Genomic DNA, 19,586 nt, shown 5'->3' with positions numbered 1-19,586 from the left:
ATCATCATTTGGATTATGACTTTGAGTCTCTGGCAACCCCCCAGACGAACAAGAAAGCCTGAAGGCGTTGGTCCCTTTATGATCTAATAACAGAAGGTCAAATTTCAAAGCAACCCTTATTCCTGATTTGCTCTCTTTAGGTGGCATATGGATTTCTAGGTCATTTAACTAACCATGAAATCTTCATATTTGTCTTAGCTTTCAAGTATCCCCCTTCTCTACTTCTATCCCTCCCTCCTCATAAGAGCTTATTATATATGTGATGATTGGTTCAGGTGGACTGTGGCCTAAGTTTTGCTTGAGATGACTCATGATGATTATTTGTTGTGTACATATGAGTCATATGTACTAAGGGAAAGATTGTGCCTTGCCTCTTCTTGGCAAAATACACATGCTAAACTATAGGTTTCACTTTCTTTTCTCTTATCTAATAATCTTTTTGTCGATTATCATTCTTTTGTTTAACTCTACATTAATAGTTTGGTATGTTCGTTTGCTAGTTTCCGAATCATCTTCACAAGTTTTATCCTCTACATATTTATGTTTGATTTATTTTTTTCATTTCCTAGTGTGTTGGATCACATATGGGAGGATTTCATAATAAATTATTAACTCCATTGTCTGAGAGAGGTGAATGGGATCAGCTTATGCCATCATCCTCAGGGGTTTCTACGTCCTGCAATTCATGCATCTCTCCTGCAGCCCAAACTGGGTGTCATTTTTCTTTGCCTAGAAAAAGGTTTGTTTTGCATTTTGACTGCTGAGAGATATTTTAGGTACAACAATTATAATTATTCTACTTATGTGAGGTTGACTACATGGATTTTTTTTGACACTGAGCTGTGTAGGATAGTATCCGAAGCAAAGTAAAGGCAATCAAAGTTCTTTTTGTAATTTTTATTAAGTTTATATTTAGCTTCTTTTTATCTATCTTCACACCATTAGTCCTAATTGACTAATGTTGTTTAGCCAAGTGAACATGTCTCTCTTAAATTATTTTATCTTATTTTAATCTCTGCCTAAGATGGATCTTATGTTTGCATTTTGCAAATGTAAATAGTGTTTGTGAACAATTACTCCATTTATCCGTATCTGAGTACCTAATTGTTCATGATCAAAATATTTTTGTTTTATGATTATAACACACCATACGTTCACCTCAATATTTTCAACTCAGATGCATTGCTTAGTTTACCACAATATTTTCCTAACTGTACAGTTTCTTAATCCATAAACTTAAAGTATGGTTGGCTGTAAAACTATTTTATATAACTTTTCCTTAAAATTTAAGAGGCACGTGATGATGACAGAAAAAATTCAAATTTCAATACCCTTCTACTCTTTAATTGCCTTGTTATCACTCCTATGAGCAATGTTTTTATCAAATTTCTCCTTAAAAGTTTTACTTGGAAGAGTTTTATTTATCTATCTTAACTATACCCTCAATTCTATTTAATGTTCTCTCTCATTACTAATATCGTATATTTTTAGACTTACTCCTACTTAATCTGAAACTCCTAATATTCTTATTTGTTTCCATAATTCAAGTTCAGAATTAATTCCAGCTAACTCCAGTTGGTCAGCAATATCATCAGCCAAGCAGGTCCATCTTTAGTGTGAATAGGAAGTTTATCAATTACTAATGTGAAAATATAAGACTTAAAATCAATACTTGGTGTAACACTTTAGTTATGGAAAGCTTTCTGCATGCTTCTTATAATCCAATTCTTTATATCATCAGTAACTACTAGATACTCTTTTCTTGTCTAAAATCAACTGTAACAAATATGTTGAAACTTTATCATAGTTTTGGAATCAATACAAGCTATATGCACATCTTCCTTCTTAATTGGTATGAAAAACATAGCACTTGAATTTTTGTTGTCTTACCAAGAAATGGGCAAGTGCTTTTTATTTAACCATATGATGATCACCGCCTGTTCTTTTTTAGATGCATCAGGCCCACTATGTGCAATTTTATCTACCATTTATATTCTATTGCATCTATAACTTTGTATTTGTTGGCATCCATGTTGGGCACAACGTGGCTCTTGTTTTTGTTTTCCTTGGTACATTTTATCATTTCTGACATGAAGATCTTGGTTGGCTTTCTTTAGGTCCATTTTTGACATTAATATTGAAGCATTTGAACAGAAACCCTGGAGGCAACAGGGTGTGGATATAACAGATTATTTTAATTTTGACCTTAATGAGGAGAGTTGGAAAACCTACTGTCAGAACTTGGTACTTCTTGTCATTGTTGTGTTTTTTTTTGTTTTTACACTGCCTATCTATGTCAGTATAATCGAAACCATATTTTCAGGACCAGATCAGGCAGCAAGCTAAAATGTCTACCCAATTTTCTGTTGATGAATCATCAAGGTTGAGTCAGGTACTTAAACTTGAGCAAAGGCCATCTACAGTTAATGATGCAAGTGACTCTGTTCAATTTGTAAATGGAGAAAGAGTTCCTTACGCCATGGACAATCTTGACAAGGGATTAACAAAGCTTGAGATGGTCTGTTGAAACTGAACTTCTGTTTCCATTTTGGTTCATTTTCATTTGATAGTTTACTCAATCATGCACTTATTGCATCTTTGTACTGTTTTGCATGTTCTAATTACATTTATATGCTTGCAGAGTAAAGGTAGAGCAATTCAGGTTGAACATGGTATTGGTGAACGCATTCCATCAATGGATACAAGGCGACCAAGACATAGGGACTCTGTGGTTATTCAAGTATGTTCTTGATTCTGTTGTTTAACATGTTAAATCAAAATCTAACTTTGTTACTTTTTGTGGCTTAGGTGACCATGGAGGAATCTATAGAGGATGGGTTAGCAGAAGAATCAAGAAATTCAGAAAAGCAAGATAGAGTTTACTTGGAACCAAAACCAATATATGATAATGGGAATACTAATGGGTAATTTTTCTAAACTTTTATATTTTGAGTTTCGTCAATTGTACATAGGAAATTAATGGTTTTTTTGTAAGTTCTCTCATAATGTTGGTCTTTTGATTCTTATGAATTACTAAACATAAAAGGATGGGAGAAGAATCATTCCCTACAATATGAAAAAGGACTATGAAGTATTCAGATGGAAATTATCATGATAAATATAGTTAACTAAATTAGATTCTAGAAAGTTGATGCCTTTCTGATTCATCTCCTTGGTGCCTCATTTTTTATGGGCATCATATCTTCTTGTTCTATAGTGTTTGGAACAGTGATTTCAATAGGCACTCGAGCGCTCGCCTATGTGCTTGGGCGAGGCAAGGCGAGGCCTGAGCGCCTTGCTTCATTTTCAGGCGGTGCGCTTCAAAGAGGTGTCGCCTGAGTGCTCGCCCGAGCCCAAGCATAACTAAAGCACCGATATTAGCCTTCCTCTTGCGACTTCCCAACCCTAACCCTGCTCGCCGTTGTCGCTAGCTCGCTGCTACCGTTGTCTTTGCTGCTGTCACTGTCTCCGCTCGCCGCTCCCGCTCCCGCTCCCGTTGCTCGCCGCTCTTGCTCCCGTTGCTCGTTGCTACCGCTGCTGCTATCGCCGCTCCCGCTTCTGTGGCTCGCTGCTACCGTTGCTGCTGCTCGCTGCTACTACTGCCGCTGTCGTCGCTCTCGCTCCTGCTGTTCGCTGCTACCGCTGCCGTTGCTCGTTGCTACCGCTGCCGCTGCTCGTTGCTACTGTTGCCACTATCACCGCTCGCCGCTCTCGCTGTCGCTGCCGCTGCTTGCCGCTATCGCTGTTGCTGCCGCTGCCACTATCGCCGCTCGTCGCTCCCGCTGTCGCTGCTCGCTGCCACCGTTGTCGCTCGCTGCTCCCGCTTCCGCTGTCGCTTCTCGCTGTTACCGCTGCCGCTACCACTGTTGTCGCTTGCCTCTCCCGCTCCCGCACCCGCTGCCGTTGCTCGCTGCTACCTCTTCTCACATCGACTCGATAGTATACTGTTAACAGTATATTAACAGTATACTGTTAACTGTATATTAGTAACAATATTTTTTTATTTATTAGATTAATAATATATTATTTTGATTTTAATACTCCTGATTTTTATTTATTTAAAATTATTGTTATTGTTTTGAATTTTGAGATTTTTTGTTAATGTGATATTGTGATTTTGTAAGATTTTTTTAATTTAATATCATATTTTTATTTAAATAATTATATTTATTAATTATATTATATATTTTTATATTTTAGTATCTCGTTTCACTCGGGTGAGCGCCTAGCGCCTCGAGCATTTTTGGACCTTGACGTCTTTTGGCGCCTAATGCTTTTTAAATCACTAATTTGGAATGAGTACATGTATTAGTGTTTCAAAATGCTATGACTAGGGTATGTGTTGAAATGAAAAGTGATAGGCGTAATTGTAATTTACCAGACGATGTGATAAAACCAACTCGAATAAATGTTAGCAAACCAATCAAATAAGAGTAACCAACCAAGATCTTCCAATCTTTGTTAAGTCTCAGATTGAGTTTTAGAAGGGTGGCTATATTCTCAAATTTGGCTCATTGGAGCATGCATCTTTGCTTTTGTTCCTCCTCTTTCTTTTAAGCAATTTCAGTAAAAACTTCAACGACTACAGAATGCATGCTTTAAAAATATTATGTTTGGGACATATGAAATTGTTGCTCAGATGTTAAGTAATTATCTTTTAGTTCTAATATTTGATGTCAAGATTTGGAAATATCCTTTAAGGAGCTCTTACCAATCATGTGTTTCTTGTATTATCATAATTTTCTTTAACCATGCTTTTCTATCACGTGTCACTATTCAAATAATGAAATTTAAACTTTTCTTGTATTCTCATTTTGGTACCATTTGTTTCATATTCCAGAATATCTCCTTATGTTATTATTTATGCTCCTCTAAATATATATTTTTATATTAAGATGTCTTTGGGTGCATAATATATGTTACATATTTTTAATGAATTTATGTTGGCCTCTGGATTTATAAAGTGATGAAAGAATGACGGAAAGAGTTTATTGGTTCTACTTTATTAGGTTTGGTTGTAGAATTCATATTTTTTCTCGAAGGAAAATGATAGGTTGAAGACCTATATTTTTTATAATATAATGAAATATGGATGCAATTGAAACATCGCTAAAATTCATCAGAAATGCTATGAAAATAGAGTAGTCTTTCTTAAAACTTAATATGATTCAGTAATTAAGGTACTCAAACTAGATCCAATTCAACTTTGATGGAACTAATTTTCGATCTCTCATATGGTTTTGAGCCTTCTTTCCATTGCTTTAGTTTCCAATAGTTGTTTCTCAATCAACTTGTCATCAGTTATTGTGCCTCATTAGCTTTACTCATTGTAAATTGAATTTAGAATAAAGGCATTACCACCATGAACTTATGTATGCTAATTTCTATAAGATAGTTTTGTAGGGAAATCAATGGGCGACATCACATATGCAGCGGAAAAACATAAAAACAAAAATCCCAAATTTCCCAAAAGGTGTTTATCGTTGTGTAAAGATTGGTATGCAAAAACCCGTGAAACTGAAAACCACGTGTGAGATAGTTGTGTTACCTAGGGAGATCGTATATCCGTGAATTCCTGCAGATCTATGAGAGGATAAAAGGAGGTCAAGCATCCTCATTTTTAGTGGTGATCCACATGGTAAGGGCTACGAAGACGCTCCTCATATTGCTGCCAAAATCTTTACACTTGTTGGCTGAGAAAAAGAAATTAGAGAGGAGAATAAGAGGTGGCAATCAAGAAGCCTAGCCTATGACCCTTTGGTTCTCTCTTATTTATAGAAGCCCCCTGTCAATTTAACCCCAATGGATCCTGTCCTATTAGGTATTAGATCTCTATCCAATTACCCAAGCCTCTTAAATTAGTGAGTCTCTACCCAATAATATCTTATTAGCTCTTATTGGATCTCATCTATACAATCCAATAATTCATGGGCTTAATGAATATCTAATAAGATAGAGGCTTCGACGTATATCTCATATTCGAATCAGTGATTGCAAAAGGCACTCGGGCGCTCGCCTAGGTGCTCGGGCGAGGCGAGGCGAGGCCCGAGCGCCTCGCTAATGTCCCAGGCGGCGCGCTTCAAACAGGCGCCGCTTGGGCGCTCGCTCGAGCCCAGGCGCTGTGCGCTTCGGGCGAGCGCCTGGGTAAACCAAGGCGACCGAACCAGAATTTTAGGTCTAGTTCGGTCCTGGTTCGGTTGTTAGTTGGTTCAATCGAACCAACTAAACCGATATAACCCCAACCCTAACCCTAACCCAACACTAACCTGCTGTCGCTGTCGCTCTCGATCGCGATCGCGATCTCATCGCTCGCTGCCGCTGCTCCCGCTGACGCTGCTCGCCGCTATCGCTGCTTGCGCCTCCCGCGAGCCTTCCCGCTGCTCGCGCCTCCCGCAAGCCCTCTTGCTGCTCGCGCCTCCTGCGAGCCCTCCCACGAGCCCTCTCGCTGCTCGCGTCTCCTGCGAGCCCTCCCGCGAGCCTTCCCGCTGCTCGCGCCTCCCTCGAGCCCTCCCGCGAGCCTTCTCTCTGCTCGCGACTCCCGCTGCTCGCGCCTCCCGCGAGCCCTCCCAGCTGTCGCGAGCCCTCCCTCTGCTCGCGACTCCCGCGAGCCCTCCCGCTACTCGCGCCTCCCGCTCCCTTTCCTTTTCCCCCCGCCGCTCTGTCACGACCTTAGCTGGTTTTGCCTAAGGCGTGCGGCACCCTCGCGCGTCCGTCCGCAAAGGTCAGCCTCCCCGAAGCCTCCCATTGTCCCTTAGGACCAACAAAAGAGAGAACGGGTTAAAGAGAACGCCTCAATCGGGATCCACAAGCAAACATGTCCGAAAAACACTTCATAGACAATACAAATTACAAACAGACTTTACAAGCTCTGAATAGTTGCACAACAAAGGGTAAAATGGTCCATTACAGACCGAAAAGCTCTCGAACGTGTCCACATGACACAACCTTTATTTACAAGCCTAAAGAGGCCACCAACCCAACTAAAATGGGACTTATAAGCCTTCGGCCGCCCCTCTACCTGCTATACAAGGCATGAACATGCCAAAAGACAACGGACAGACATAAGCATTACATCCAACATCTTGTTTAGAAGTTTGTCCGTTACATTCTCCCCCACTTATCCCTTTGACGTCCTCGTCGAAGCCTTTGTGAACACTGCAACTCTTCGCCTTTGCTGAGTCTTCAATCTTCTGCTCCAGCTGCAATGCGCCTCCTGGCTCCCAGCTGCTCTCCGCTGCTGTTTCTGAGTAGTCGAACCTTTGATCCGCCATGCTGCTTCAACTCGCCAATGACTCTGACTCTGGTGTGGGGTTGGCTGAGTTGTGTTGATCCTTGTCGATTCTTGCGGATCCACCAAATGAAGGAAAAGACCATCTTTTCTGCGCCAGTCTCGAAAAATTTCCACATGCTGCTTGAACTGGGTGGATGCTTGTTGGAGCTTTAACGAGCATCGCCTCGCAAACTTCTGAAGTTTTGGGTCCTTCCTCCACAAAATCTGCTCATTGACTCTTCTTTCAGTTAGTTGTCACATCCAAGTAGGTTCGCATCACTTCCGCTTTCGATTGGCATTTCGTTGGGAAATGAAGCGGACGATCTACTCTCAGTAGCACTGATCACCATTGGTGAGGATTTGACAACTATTGTCTTCCATTATCTTCGAAGGGTCTTTGAACTTGTGCAGAGCTCCTCTGCTGGATAGATAAGAGAACTGGGGTACTCGGTTTCGCCCATTCTCTTAAGAGTTGAGAAGGCAAAGGTTACTCTGACTTCGCCCGCCTCCTCGAGGTTGTACTTCATGCATCGAGCTGGTTACTGGTCTTCGCCTGCTCTTTGCTCACACTTCTGAAGCACTTGAAGTGTTTGCACTCCTTGCGTTGAGTTAGCTACTGTGATTCACCTTCTCAAAGCCATTGAACTTCTGGAATGCAGGAAGTTTTCACCCCAACTTGGAGTAATTCTCTGATAGATGAGGTCGCCTCTGGGATTGTACCGTCTTCTCCATCAACCCTGCCGCCTACTCCACTGAGTAGCAAAGGTACAGCACCGCATACTGCCTACTTCGTTCCTTGGTCGTGCACTCTTGCATGACCCGAAGTCCTTCACTTACGGCTATCTTGATGAGAAACTTGTTGACACCGGTCTTACGAAGTTTCTTGGCCTCTGCCCTTCAGCCTTGTCTCGGTACTTGGAGATTGCCTCTGCATGCTCCACCTCCTCGGCCCCTTTCACGACCAAGCGCTCTCCCTCCATGATAGTAAGAGATCAATGACTTGCACGGAAGTCCCGCCTCTGCGGTACCATGGCGCTGCCATGCCCATGGCCCTACTATCCGTCGCCTCGCCTCTGTATCCCTTTTCTTCACAATCAGTAGAGATGTCTCCGTGGCACTCCTCTGAGTCCACCTCCATTCTAACTGATGCTTGATTTTGGGTAGCTAAGTCCCTCTGGACTCGTCGTCGCTTCCTCGCCCCTTTCGACCCCCTACTTCAACACCTCTGTGTTCTCCAAGCAGTCTGTTTGGTCGATGGAGAGACAGACTGCAACTCCCATGCATGGCCTCTGCCATCACGTTGTAGAGTTTGCACCGATTCTGTTCTCCTTAGCTTCCTTGGTAGCAACGTTCGCTTACTCGACCTTGTCCTCTGACGTGTCGGGCTCCCTTAAGCGAATATGAGCTCTGGAGCAGTCCAACTCTCCAGCTGCTTCGATCATACCTCTGTATGATCAAGTCCCTCCCATGGAACTCACTGGTACTTGCATTCGAACTTTTCCCTTGGTGGAACACAGCCCCCATATGCTGATGACCAAGGCTTTCATCCGATGCAAAATTCGATGCACGCCCGGAAGACCCGCCTCTGCGGTACCATGGCCTTCACTCCTTGAATCCATAGCCCTTCTTGCCGTCGTGTTGTTCATCGAAGTGGAGCTTCCAGTAACTCCCGATCATACCTCCATATGATCTCATCCCTCACGGGACAGATTGTGTGTATCGCATTGCCACGAACTGTTCCACCACGATCCGCTGCACCATGTCGCCTCCTGGTGACATCTCCATTGCATTCTGATCCTTGTGGAATAAACTCGAATTGTGAACCCTTCATGTGTGGCCTCTGCCAATACATCGCAGGGTCCCTTCCACCTTCGATTTTGTTCGCTCCTCTGGCAATCGACCTTCATCCACCCACTCCTGGGTCACACCTAGATGAAGCACCGCTCTAGGACAGTCCGTCGCCTAGTAGCTCCCAAAGTCCACCGACTTCACTGTAATTTGTGCACCATTGTCTGGATCCTGGGCCTCTGCCCCTACCAGCACAATCTCCGCTGCACACCGCTTCCTTCATAGCAACTTGAATGGCAACACTGTGGCATATTCTTCAAGAGTACCCGCCTCTGCGTCCTCTTGCCCCGTGCTAAGGCCTTCTGAACCCAACTTCGCCTCCGCAAGTTGAGTCGCCTTAGTTCCTCCATCAAATGCTCTTCCGAGTTAAGGTGCATGTGCCGCGAAGCTCCCTTCGTCTTTGGCACCATGCAAGATGAGTCCGCTCCGTCAGGATGAAGGTCCCATGGAACAACATGATCCTACCCTTGCCTCTGCAAGAGTTCATGTCTTTGACCTCTGTCTAAGGAAAGCACTGTGCTTCTGCTCCATGTTCCAACTTCTCTGCTGGCTCCCTTCGGGCGACTTGGGTACTTCGCCAAGTTACACCCAAGTTGCTCCGCTCCTCGTTTTTGCATTGAGTCGATGGTGGCCCTCGCGCCCACCATTCCACGGGTCAGCCCTCCCTTGAGTCCGATCTCCATATCGACTCTAAGTGTGCCTTCATTTAAGTTGCTTCAGGTCGCTCCCCCACTTGATCTCGCAATGCATCCACCCATGCATTCTCTCGAGCGAGATCATGTGACAACTCCTCGCTGCTTGCTCGGTCCATTGAGCTTCGTGGAGTTGTTGTTTGTGAGGTACTCCTCCTCAACATGTGAAGTCCATCTCACATGATTCTCCCTCTGGAGAGCCGAGACTTATCCCTCCTGGATAACTGTCCCATTGGAGCAACATCTCTCTTCGTTTCGGAGACCACCAACCCCTTGGACTACTCCGATCTGCTGAACAAACAGTGCATTGTTCTGCCTCTTGCAAACGCACTTGCTAGATTGCGCCTCCACGTCAATACAGCCACCACTGCACCCCTCAAGGCCTAGCAACATGCTGAACTCGTTGCACACTTCAGCCTTCTACGGACGTATCCTTTGCATGCCGAAGAGAAAGTTTTAATGCTCCATTGGCGCCGAGTCTCAGCCGCCTTGGGATGGCCACGAACATTCCATCGTCCGCATACAAGCCCATGCATGAGTACCAAATTCTTCGAGTTAGCAATTCCCCTCACCTCTGTGAGCTTTGCATAACTCTTTTGGTCGTTGAGCAACTCATTCCACCTTGGATGGTCTCATTCTTGCCAAGCGCCTCGCCTGCCTAGAGCACCATCAAGTATAGTTGTCAACGTTGAGCCGTAGCTCAAACTCAGCCATCCCAACCTTTGTGCGCTCCAAATTCTTCCAAGCTTGCCTGTTCTCGTGGTGCCTCTTGCGCGAAGGGTTGGCCATTCCACTGAATGCCAATGTTAGATGCCCGCTCCTCTGAGCGACTCTTTTCCCTACATCTCCATACCCGTTTTCCCTCAAACGGTCGCGCGTGTGCTGACTGCCCTCAACGCAGCCCCGCTAGGTCCCCCACGTTTGCATGTCAAGTGTTTCTATGAGTGCTTGTCCCGCTCTGATACCATATTGTCACGACCTTAGCTGGTTTTGCCTAAGGCGTGCGGCACCCTCGCGCGTCCGTCCGCAAAGGTCAGCCTCCCCGAAGCCTCCCATTGTCCCTTAGGACCAACAAAAGAGAGAACGGGTTAAAGAGAACGCCTCAATCGGGATCCACAAGCAAACATGTCCGAAAAACACTTCATAGACAATACAAATTACAAACAGACTTTACAAGCTCTGAATAGTTGCACAACAAAGGGTAAAATGGTCCATTACAGACCGAAAAGCTCTCGAACGTGTCCACATGACACAACCTTTATTTACAAGCCTAAAGAGGCCACCAACCCAACTAAAATGGGACTTATAAGCCTTCGGCCGCCCCTCTACCTGCTATACAAGGCATGAACATGCCAAAAGACAACGGACAGACATAAGCATTACATCCAACATCTTGTTTAGAAGTTTGTCCGTTACAGCTCGCCGCTACCGACGCTGCTTCCTTTCTCCATCAAGCTCAGACTGCTCAGTATACTCTTAAATCTTAATATTAAGTTTATTTAAATTTTGAAATGATTAATTTTCATTAATAGATTAATAATATATTATTTTGATTTTAATGTTATTAATTTTGTGATTTTGTATCTTAGATTTTTTTAATTTAATAGCATATTTTTATTTAAAATTTTAAATAATTATATTTATTAATTATATTATATATTTTTATATTTTAGCGCCTTGCTTCGCTCGGGCGAGCGCCTAGGCGAGCGCCTAGCGCCTCGGGCGTTTTTGGACCTTTTGGCGAGCGCCTAGCGCCTCGGGCCTTTTGGCGCCTAGCGCTTTTTAAATCACTGATTCGAATCTTTACTCGTCGCAACACTTACCATATGTACGTGATTCTCTAGGCCCAATATCGAGTTGGCCGTAAGTTATAAATGTCAGAACTCATTTTGGCTTAGTGAATTATTATCTCCATAATAATTCACTCGACTTATTGATTTCGGACGTACTAGGCCACTACGTCGTAATCCCCAAACGATACAGGGGATTCCAATCTTTTGGACCTATCTGTCCTCAGTTATCGTGCCATCCATCTAATATCCTAGAGACCGTATGCCGGACATGGTGTTGTCAAGGCTATATGGTTTCTTATCGAGTCTCGTTCTAATCGGATTCTCCCGGAGATTTTTTTTTCTCTCAATCCGAATGACTTTGGCCAAGGATTTATCTGAGCAAGAACACATGAGATATTCCTCTCATGATACCGAGAGCGGATGATCCTCTATTGACACTCAATAGCCTTTGTAAGATTGATTGTTACTCCCGATAATCGGCTATGCTAGATTTGAAACTCCCAAACCTATAAGTTTGGTATCAAAGAGTGGAGTACTCATACAAGACATCCTTGGTGTTTCAAGTCTAAGGACCAGGTACACCATTGGGACGATGGAATCATTGTCTGACAATAAGGTATCATCAACCATCTAGTATTCCGTGATTGAACTCATTCTCCAATGAACACTTGCATTATAAACCTAGTGTCGCCACACGAGCAGCTATGAGACAAGCCACCTCCATCATATGGACGAGTATACAGTACATTAGTCTGTTTGGTTATCTCAATGTCTTTCTCGAGTAACCTATAACTAGGATTATTTAGGGTTTGTGTTTAAAGGTGAATCAGTCTCATTATCGTGATCTAATCATGATCCGATTTTCATTGCACAAATCTATGAACATCATAATATATTTATGCATCAAGCAATATAAAGTGAGAAAATGCCATAATAAGCAAAAAGACTGTGTGTCACGTCACACGTGCCATCACTCACGTGATTGGCTTGTAAGACACCTATGACTAGCAATCTCTCACTTGACCTAAATCCAATCACCTATGTATCTGATCCATATCAGACCCTTGTGACCCTCAAACACAATCTGAGACAACGACTTTGTTAGTGGATCTGCAATGTTATCTTCGGATAGAACTCTTTCCACTGCCACATCTCCTCGGGCAACTATCTCTTTGATAAGGTGGAACCTCCTCAGAACGTGCTTTAACTTCTGATGAGACTTGGGTTCCTTTGCTTGAGCAATCACTCTGTTGTTGTCGCAATATAAGGGAATCAGCTCCTTGCTGCCCGGCACGACTCCCAGATCTGTGATGAACTTCTTCATCAAGACTCCCTCCTTCGTCGCCTTTGCCACAGCAATGTACTCTACCTCTGTGGTCGAGTTAGCAGTAGTATCTTGCTGGGAACTCTTCCAGCATATTGTTCCATTCAGGGTGAACACATAATCTGAATTAGACTTGCTATCATCGATATCGGACTGGAAGCTTGAGTTCGTATAGCCCTAACCCTAAGGCTACTACATCCATATTCCAGTAAAAGATCCTTAGTCCTTATCAAGTACTTAAGGATACACCTTACTACTTTCCAGTGCTCCAAGCCTGGATTCGCCTGATACCTGCTAGTGACACTCAGAGCATCCGTTATATCAGGCCTAGTACATAGCATAACATACATAATAGACCCATCGCTGAGGCATAGGGTATCCTATCTATGTCTGTCCTTTCTTCAGGAGTCTTTGGGAACATACTCCTAGAAAGCGATATCCCTTGTCTCATCGGTATGAGACCTCTCTTGGAATTTTCCATGTCAAACCTTTTGACAATGGTGTCTATGTACCTAGACTGGGACAAGCCAAGCATCCTCTTGGATTTATATCTATAGATCCGAATCCCCAATATGTAGGATGCTTCCCCTAAGTCCTTCATGGAGAAGTGTCTAGATAGTCAAACCTTTACTGTGGAGAGCATTCCTATATCATTCACAATGATTAGGATGTCATCCACATATAACACCAAGAAGGTGATAGTGCTCCCACTTACTTTCTTGTAGATACAAGGCTAATTTTCGTTCTTAACGAAGTCATAAGATCTGATCGTCTCATCAAATCTTATGTTCCAACTTCGGGAAACTTGCTTCAGTCTATAGATGGACCTAAGTAACGTACACACCTTATCTAGACTATGCTTGGACACGAATCCCTTAGGCTGTATCATATACATCTCATCAAGGTTGCCGTTGAGGAATGCAATTTTCACGTCCATCTGTCAGATCTTATAATTATAGTGCACTGTAATAGCCAATAGAATTTGGATAGATTTTAGCATGACTACGGGTAAGAAGGTTTCGTCATAGTCAACACATTGCCTTTAACGATACCCCTTAGCCACAGTGATTTAAAAAGCGCTAGGCGCCAAAAGGCGCCAAGGTCCAAAAACGCCCGAGGCGCTTGGCGCTCGCTCGAGCGAAGCGAGGCGCTAAAATATAAAAATATATAATATAATTAATAAATATAATTATTTAAAATTTTAAATAAAAATATGTTATTAAATTAAGAAAATCTAAGATACAAAATCACAATGTCACATTAACAAAAAGTTTCAAAATTCAAAACATTAAAATTTTACATCAAAGTCATTCATCATAATTAATATTATCGTCATTTTCACACAAATCATCTTTATTGAATTCGTCTTCTTCCTCTTGTTCTTCGATTCCTTCCTCTTCATCAAGATATGTTTCATTCTCTATGTCTTCAATAATAGCAGGAGCCGAGCTTGATGCTTTTGCACTCATTTTTCTCTTTGACATTTGTCTTGTATATGTTTGTAATTCTCCAGCACCTGAAGCTCTTGCCACATCTCCCCACGTCAATCTATCATCTTCAAATACAAGCTCGTCTTCAGCATCTTGCAAGTTAGCATCCATTTCTCCTACTAACCACTCATTTGAATCATCAATATCTTGCAATGAGATTGAATCAAATCTATTTTTCAAATCATGACGAGTCTTCAAAGCTTGATTATACTTTATGTAAACAAGATCGTGCAATCGTTGATGTTCTAACCGATTTCTTCTCTTCGAGTGAATCTATCATGTCATATAATTTAAAAATATATTAATACATATATCTAAATAAATAAATAAATTAAAATAAAAATATTTAGTAATACTTACATGCTCAAAGACACTCCAGTTTCGCTCACAACCCGAAGCACTACATGTCAAACTAAGTACTTTGACAGCAAATTTCTGTAAGTTCGGGGTGGAATTTCCAAATAGACTCCACCTTTCAGTTGCAAAATTTATGTTATTATTAGCAATAACATAGTAACATAATATATATGAAATTAATTATATCAAATTATTAATACCTAGAGAGGTAGTTATCCTGGATCGAACGACAATTGTAATTCCAAAAAGACCTTCAGCATTTTTATATAAAGATAATTCATGAATAATCTTATCTTGAACCTCAATGCTGAGAACTAATCTTGCAACACACTGATATAACCCACCCAAAACTTCTGAATCAAATCCAACAGATTTAATCTTATAAAAGAATTCAGGGTTCAAATAATATCCTGCTGCATGTAAGGGACAATGAAGTTGACAATTCCATCTTTCGTCAATGATTGTAAAAATTTTCTCATATTTTTTTTCATTTTCATTAAAAGATCTTTTAATCGTCTCCTTTGCTCTATCTATAGTTTCATAAATATATCCCATTACAGGCTTATTTTCATTATCCACCAACCGAAGGACTCGAATAAGAGGGCCCATTACCTTTAATATATAAACTACATGATTCCAAAAGGATGGCATTAAGATGATATCAGCAGCCCTCTTGCCTTTTGCTTCTTTTGCCCATTTGCTTGTCACCCATTTCTCAGAGGTAAACATATTTCTCAGAGTATGTTTTTGACAATGCATGCTCTGTAATGTCAAGAATGAAGTAGCAAATCGGGTAACACCATGTCTCACTAATTCTTTATTCCCTGTAACTTCTCTCATCATATTCAAAGCCCCAATGTGATTATAAAGAAATCCAACAACAAAAATTGCCTTTTATAAGGTTTTCTTGATTTCTAAGATCTTTCCAATATCTTCCAACATTAAATCAATACAATGTGCTGCACATGGAGTCCAATATAAGTGTTGTCTTTTTTATTCAAGCAATTTACCTGAGACAAAGGATAACAAAAATGATAAGACTTCAGAGTTTAACACACTTAATTGAAGATAAAATAATTAACAAAATCAAAAGATGAATATTACCAGCTAAAACATAGTTGCTTCCATTGTCGGTTATGATTTGAACGATATTTTGTTCTCTAATTTCTTCCACGAAGTTGTCAAGTAAATCATATATCTTGTCTCCAGATTTTACAAAAGATGAAGCATCTATTGACTTCACAAATATAGTCCCTAAAGAACAATTAACCATAAAATTAATTATACTCCTGCGCCTCCTGTCAGTCCAAACATCTGACATAATAGAGTAACCATATGTTGCCCATGATTTTTTATGACCCTTTAGTAAGTCATTTGTATAATTCAACTCTTTTTGTAGCAATGAAACTCGCATCTCATAATAACTTGGAGGTTTTAATCCTGCACCATATCTTTCAATAGCTTCAATCATATGATTAAAACTGTCTAAACGAGTTGTACTAAGGGAAAGACCAGCCTGATAGAAGAAGCGAGCAATGTGCTGAATTGTTCTTCCTCTTATTTCTTTATCACAAGCATCACTTATATTTGTTTGTCTCAATTTTGAGCCTCCTGCTTGCCCTTGTTGTTTTTGGGATCCTTGAAGCATATATGGATCCATCGGTCCTTTTCTACCTATCTTAGTACTCATAACTTCTTTTCCCTTTTTGTCGTATACTCTTTTTTCACTTGGGTTAATACTCGTAGAATAATCTTCTTCTTCATCTCTGATATGTTCAACATTGTCTTCTAGTAAATTCCCATAAGATTCATTCTTTTGTGTCTTCTTTTCATTCATATAATTCATCAACTCTTCTTTTACCTCAGGTGGACATTTTTTGCAAGCTGCTGCATTCTTGAAATTTCCTACTAGATGTTGTTTTGCACGAAAAATACCACCTCTAGTAGTCTTATCGCAGAATATGCAAGTCACTGCATTAGGATCTTTCGGATTCTTCAAATAATTATACTTCCATGTAGGATCTTTTTTTGATACCATTGGAGACTCTATTGAGTTGCTTTCTGCACTTGTCATTTATGTTGAAACCTAACAATAATTTCAAATAAATAAAAATTAATAACATTAAAATCAAAATAATATATTATTAATCTATTAACAGAAAATTAATTATTTCAAAATTCAAATAAACTTAATATTAAGAGTATACTGAGCCTGATGGAGAAACGAGGAAGCAGCAGCGAGCGGCGAGCGGCGGCGGCAGCGGCAGCGGCGGTGAGCGGCGGTAGGAGCGGCGAGCGGCGGTAGCAGCGGCGAGCGACGGCAGCAGCGGCGGCGAGCGACGGCAGCAGCGGCGAGCGGCGGCAGCGGCAACGGGAAAGGGAAAGGGAGCGGAAGGCGCGAGCAGCGGGAGGCCTCGAGGGAGGCGCGAGCAGCGGGAAGGCTCGCGGGAGGGCTCGCGGGAGGCGCGAGCAGCGAGCGATGAGATCGCGATCGGGATCGGGATCGAGAGCGGCAGCAGGTTAGTGTTGGGTTAGGATTAGGGTTAGGGTTGGGGTTATATCGGTTTAGTTGGTTCGATTGAACCAAATAACAACCGAACCAGGACCGAACCAGACCTAAAATTCTGGTTCGGTCGCCTTGGTTTACCCAAGCGCTCGCCCGAAGCGCCCAGCGCCTGGGCTCGGGCGAGCGCCCAGGCGGCGCCTGTTTGAAGCGCGCCGCCTGGGACTTTAGCGAGGCGCTCGGGCCTCGCCTCGCCTCGCCCGAGCGTCTTTTGCAATCACTGCTTAGCCATTAGTCTTGCTTTATAGGTCTCTACCTTTCCATGAACTTCGATCTTCTTCTTGAAGATCCACTTACAACCAATGGGTACAATACCCTCGGGTGTATCAACTAGGTTCCAAATCTTCCAATGGGTACAATACCCTCGGGTGTATTAACTAGGTTCCAAATCTTGTTGGAGTACATGGAATCCATCTTAGAATTCATGGCTTCTTGCCACTTCTTAGAGTCTATACTCGTAATAACCTTCTCGTAGGTCTGAGGATCAATATCCTCAACATCCTCTCTTATGATATATTCCACATATCTCTCAGGAGGATAGGGTACTCTACCGAATCTACGTAAAGTTGGAACTTGTGTGCTAGGTAACTGAACAAACTCTGGTTGTGGAATGATGTTTGAGCTAGGTTCTCCAACCTTACTCAACTCTATCACACTCTCATTATCTCCACTAAGAATGTGTTCTTTCTCAAGGAACATTGCTCTCTTGACTGTAAAGACCTTTTGGTCCTCGAGGTGATAGAAATAATACCCACAAGTTTCTTTGGGGTATCCCACGAACTTGCACCGCTCCATCTTGGATTCCAACTTGTCGGGGTTGTGTCTTTTAACGTGAGCAAGGCAGCCCCAAATCTTAATAACCTTAAGATCGAGTTTTTTCCTTTTTCATATCTCATATAAAGTAAAAACTATCGACTTAATTGGAATTCTGTTCAAAAGGTAAGCTGCGGTCCGTAGGGTGTATCTCCTGAATGAGATGGGTAGGTCGGCGAAACTCATCATGGATTGCACCATGTCTAACAATATGTGATTCCTCTTCTCGGATACACCATTGAGCTAATGTGTATAAGGAGGTGTCCATTGGGACAAAATCTCATGGTCCTTGAGAAACTGGGTGAACTCTGTACTTAAGTACTCACCTTCTCGATCTAATCACAGAGTCTTGATACTTTTTCTAGTCTAGTTCTCCACTTCATTCTTATACTCCCTAAATTTTTCGAAGGCCTCGGACTTGTACTTCATCAAGTACACATGTCCACACCTTTAGAAATCGTCAGTAAAAGTAATGAAGTAGGAGTAACCACCTATGACATGAGTTGACATGGGACCATATACATCATTCTGTATGAGTTCCAACAACTCAGTGACTCTCTCTCTAGTTCCACTAAATGGAGAGTTAGTTAGTTTTTTGTGAAGGCAAGGCTTATAAGTTGTATATGACTCATAGTCGAATGGATATATGTATCAATCCTTAAGTAACTTTTGAATTCTTCCCTCATTGATATGACCGAGCCTACAATGCTACAAGTATGCATTGTTCACGTTATCTCGTTTCCTCATAGACTCACATTTATGATATGTGGAGCAATGTCTAGCATTAACAAACCATTATACAATGTTCCTTTCATGATGATCTTATCATCTAATAATATTGAACAACTATTGTTCTTAAAAACTAATTTATATCCATCGACTGTCGAACATGAAATGAAAATAATGTTTTTGATAATAGAAGGAACAAAATAGCATGCATCCAATGCAATAATAGTTCCACCAAGCAGATGTAGGGTGACCTTGCCAACGGCTACTGTAGTAACTTTTGTTCCATTGCCCATCTTGAGATCCATCTCGCCTCTCACCAATCTCCTAGGTCTTGCCAGAACCTACAATGAATTGCTGATGTGACAAGCACTACCGGTATCCAATACCCATGTGTTATCATAAGAGTTTGACAAATGGAGACTTGATCATAAATGTACCTAAAGTTTTTACAAGCTTTTGTTTCATCTTTTCTGCAAAGTACTCTTTGCAGTTCCTCTTCTAGTGCTCGTATTTGCCGTAGTGGAAGCACTGGCCTTTGTCCTTTACGGGGTCCTTCTTAGTAACCTTTGCTTTACCCGGTCTGCCCTTGCCTTTGCTCTTCTTAAGCTTAAGGGACTTTTTTGCCTACCTTTTCTTTCTGGTCTTACCAGCATAGAGAACTGGCTTCTCCTTCTTGATATTGTTCTCTACCTCCCTCAACATATTGA

The 19,586-nt window shown here is 41.8% G+C and overlaps 1 protein-coding gene across 5 annotated transcripts in view; it reads left to right on the top strand.

The window, feature by feature from the left end:
• The window catches only part of LOC135643099 (uncharacterized), a 47,709-nt gene that overhangs the window by 945 nt on the left and 27,178 nt on the right, over nucleotides 1-19,586 (top strand). For 3 of the 5 annotated variants that reach the window (XR_010498142.1, XM_065159679.1, XM_065159681.1), the window contains exons 2-6: nucleotides 570-739; nucleotides 2,118-2,244; nucleotides 2,324-2,518; nucleotides 2,642-2,740; nucleotides 2,809-2,924. Coding sequence is in view for 4 of the 5 variants with exons in the window: in XM_065159679.1 (XP_065015751.1) it covers nucleotides 570-739; nucleotides 2,118-2,244; nucleotides 2,324-2,518; nucleotides 2,642-2,740; nucleotides 2,809-2,924 (707 nt within the window). In the remaining variant the exon portion in view is untranslated. The remainder of the gene's footprint in view (nucleotides 1-569; nucleotides 740-2,117; nucleotides 2,245-2,323; nucleotides 2,519-2,641; nucleotides 2,741-2,808; nucleotides 2,925-19,586) is intronic. The other 2 variants (XM_065159680.1, XM_065159682.1) reach the window with 2 other exon arrangements.

Source organism: Musa acuminata, chromosome BXJ3-7 (genome assembly GCF_036884655.1).
Source record: "Musa acuminata AAA Group cultivar baxijiao chromosome BXJ3-7, Cavendish_Baxijiao_AAA, whole genome shotgun sequence".
NCBI lineage: Eukaryota > Viridiplantae > Streptophyta > Magnoliopsida > Zingiberales > Musaceae > Musa > Musa acuminata.
Note: the sequence above shows the minus strand (reverse complement) of the source record. Positions and strands in the feature narration are given on the sequence as shown.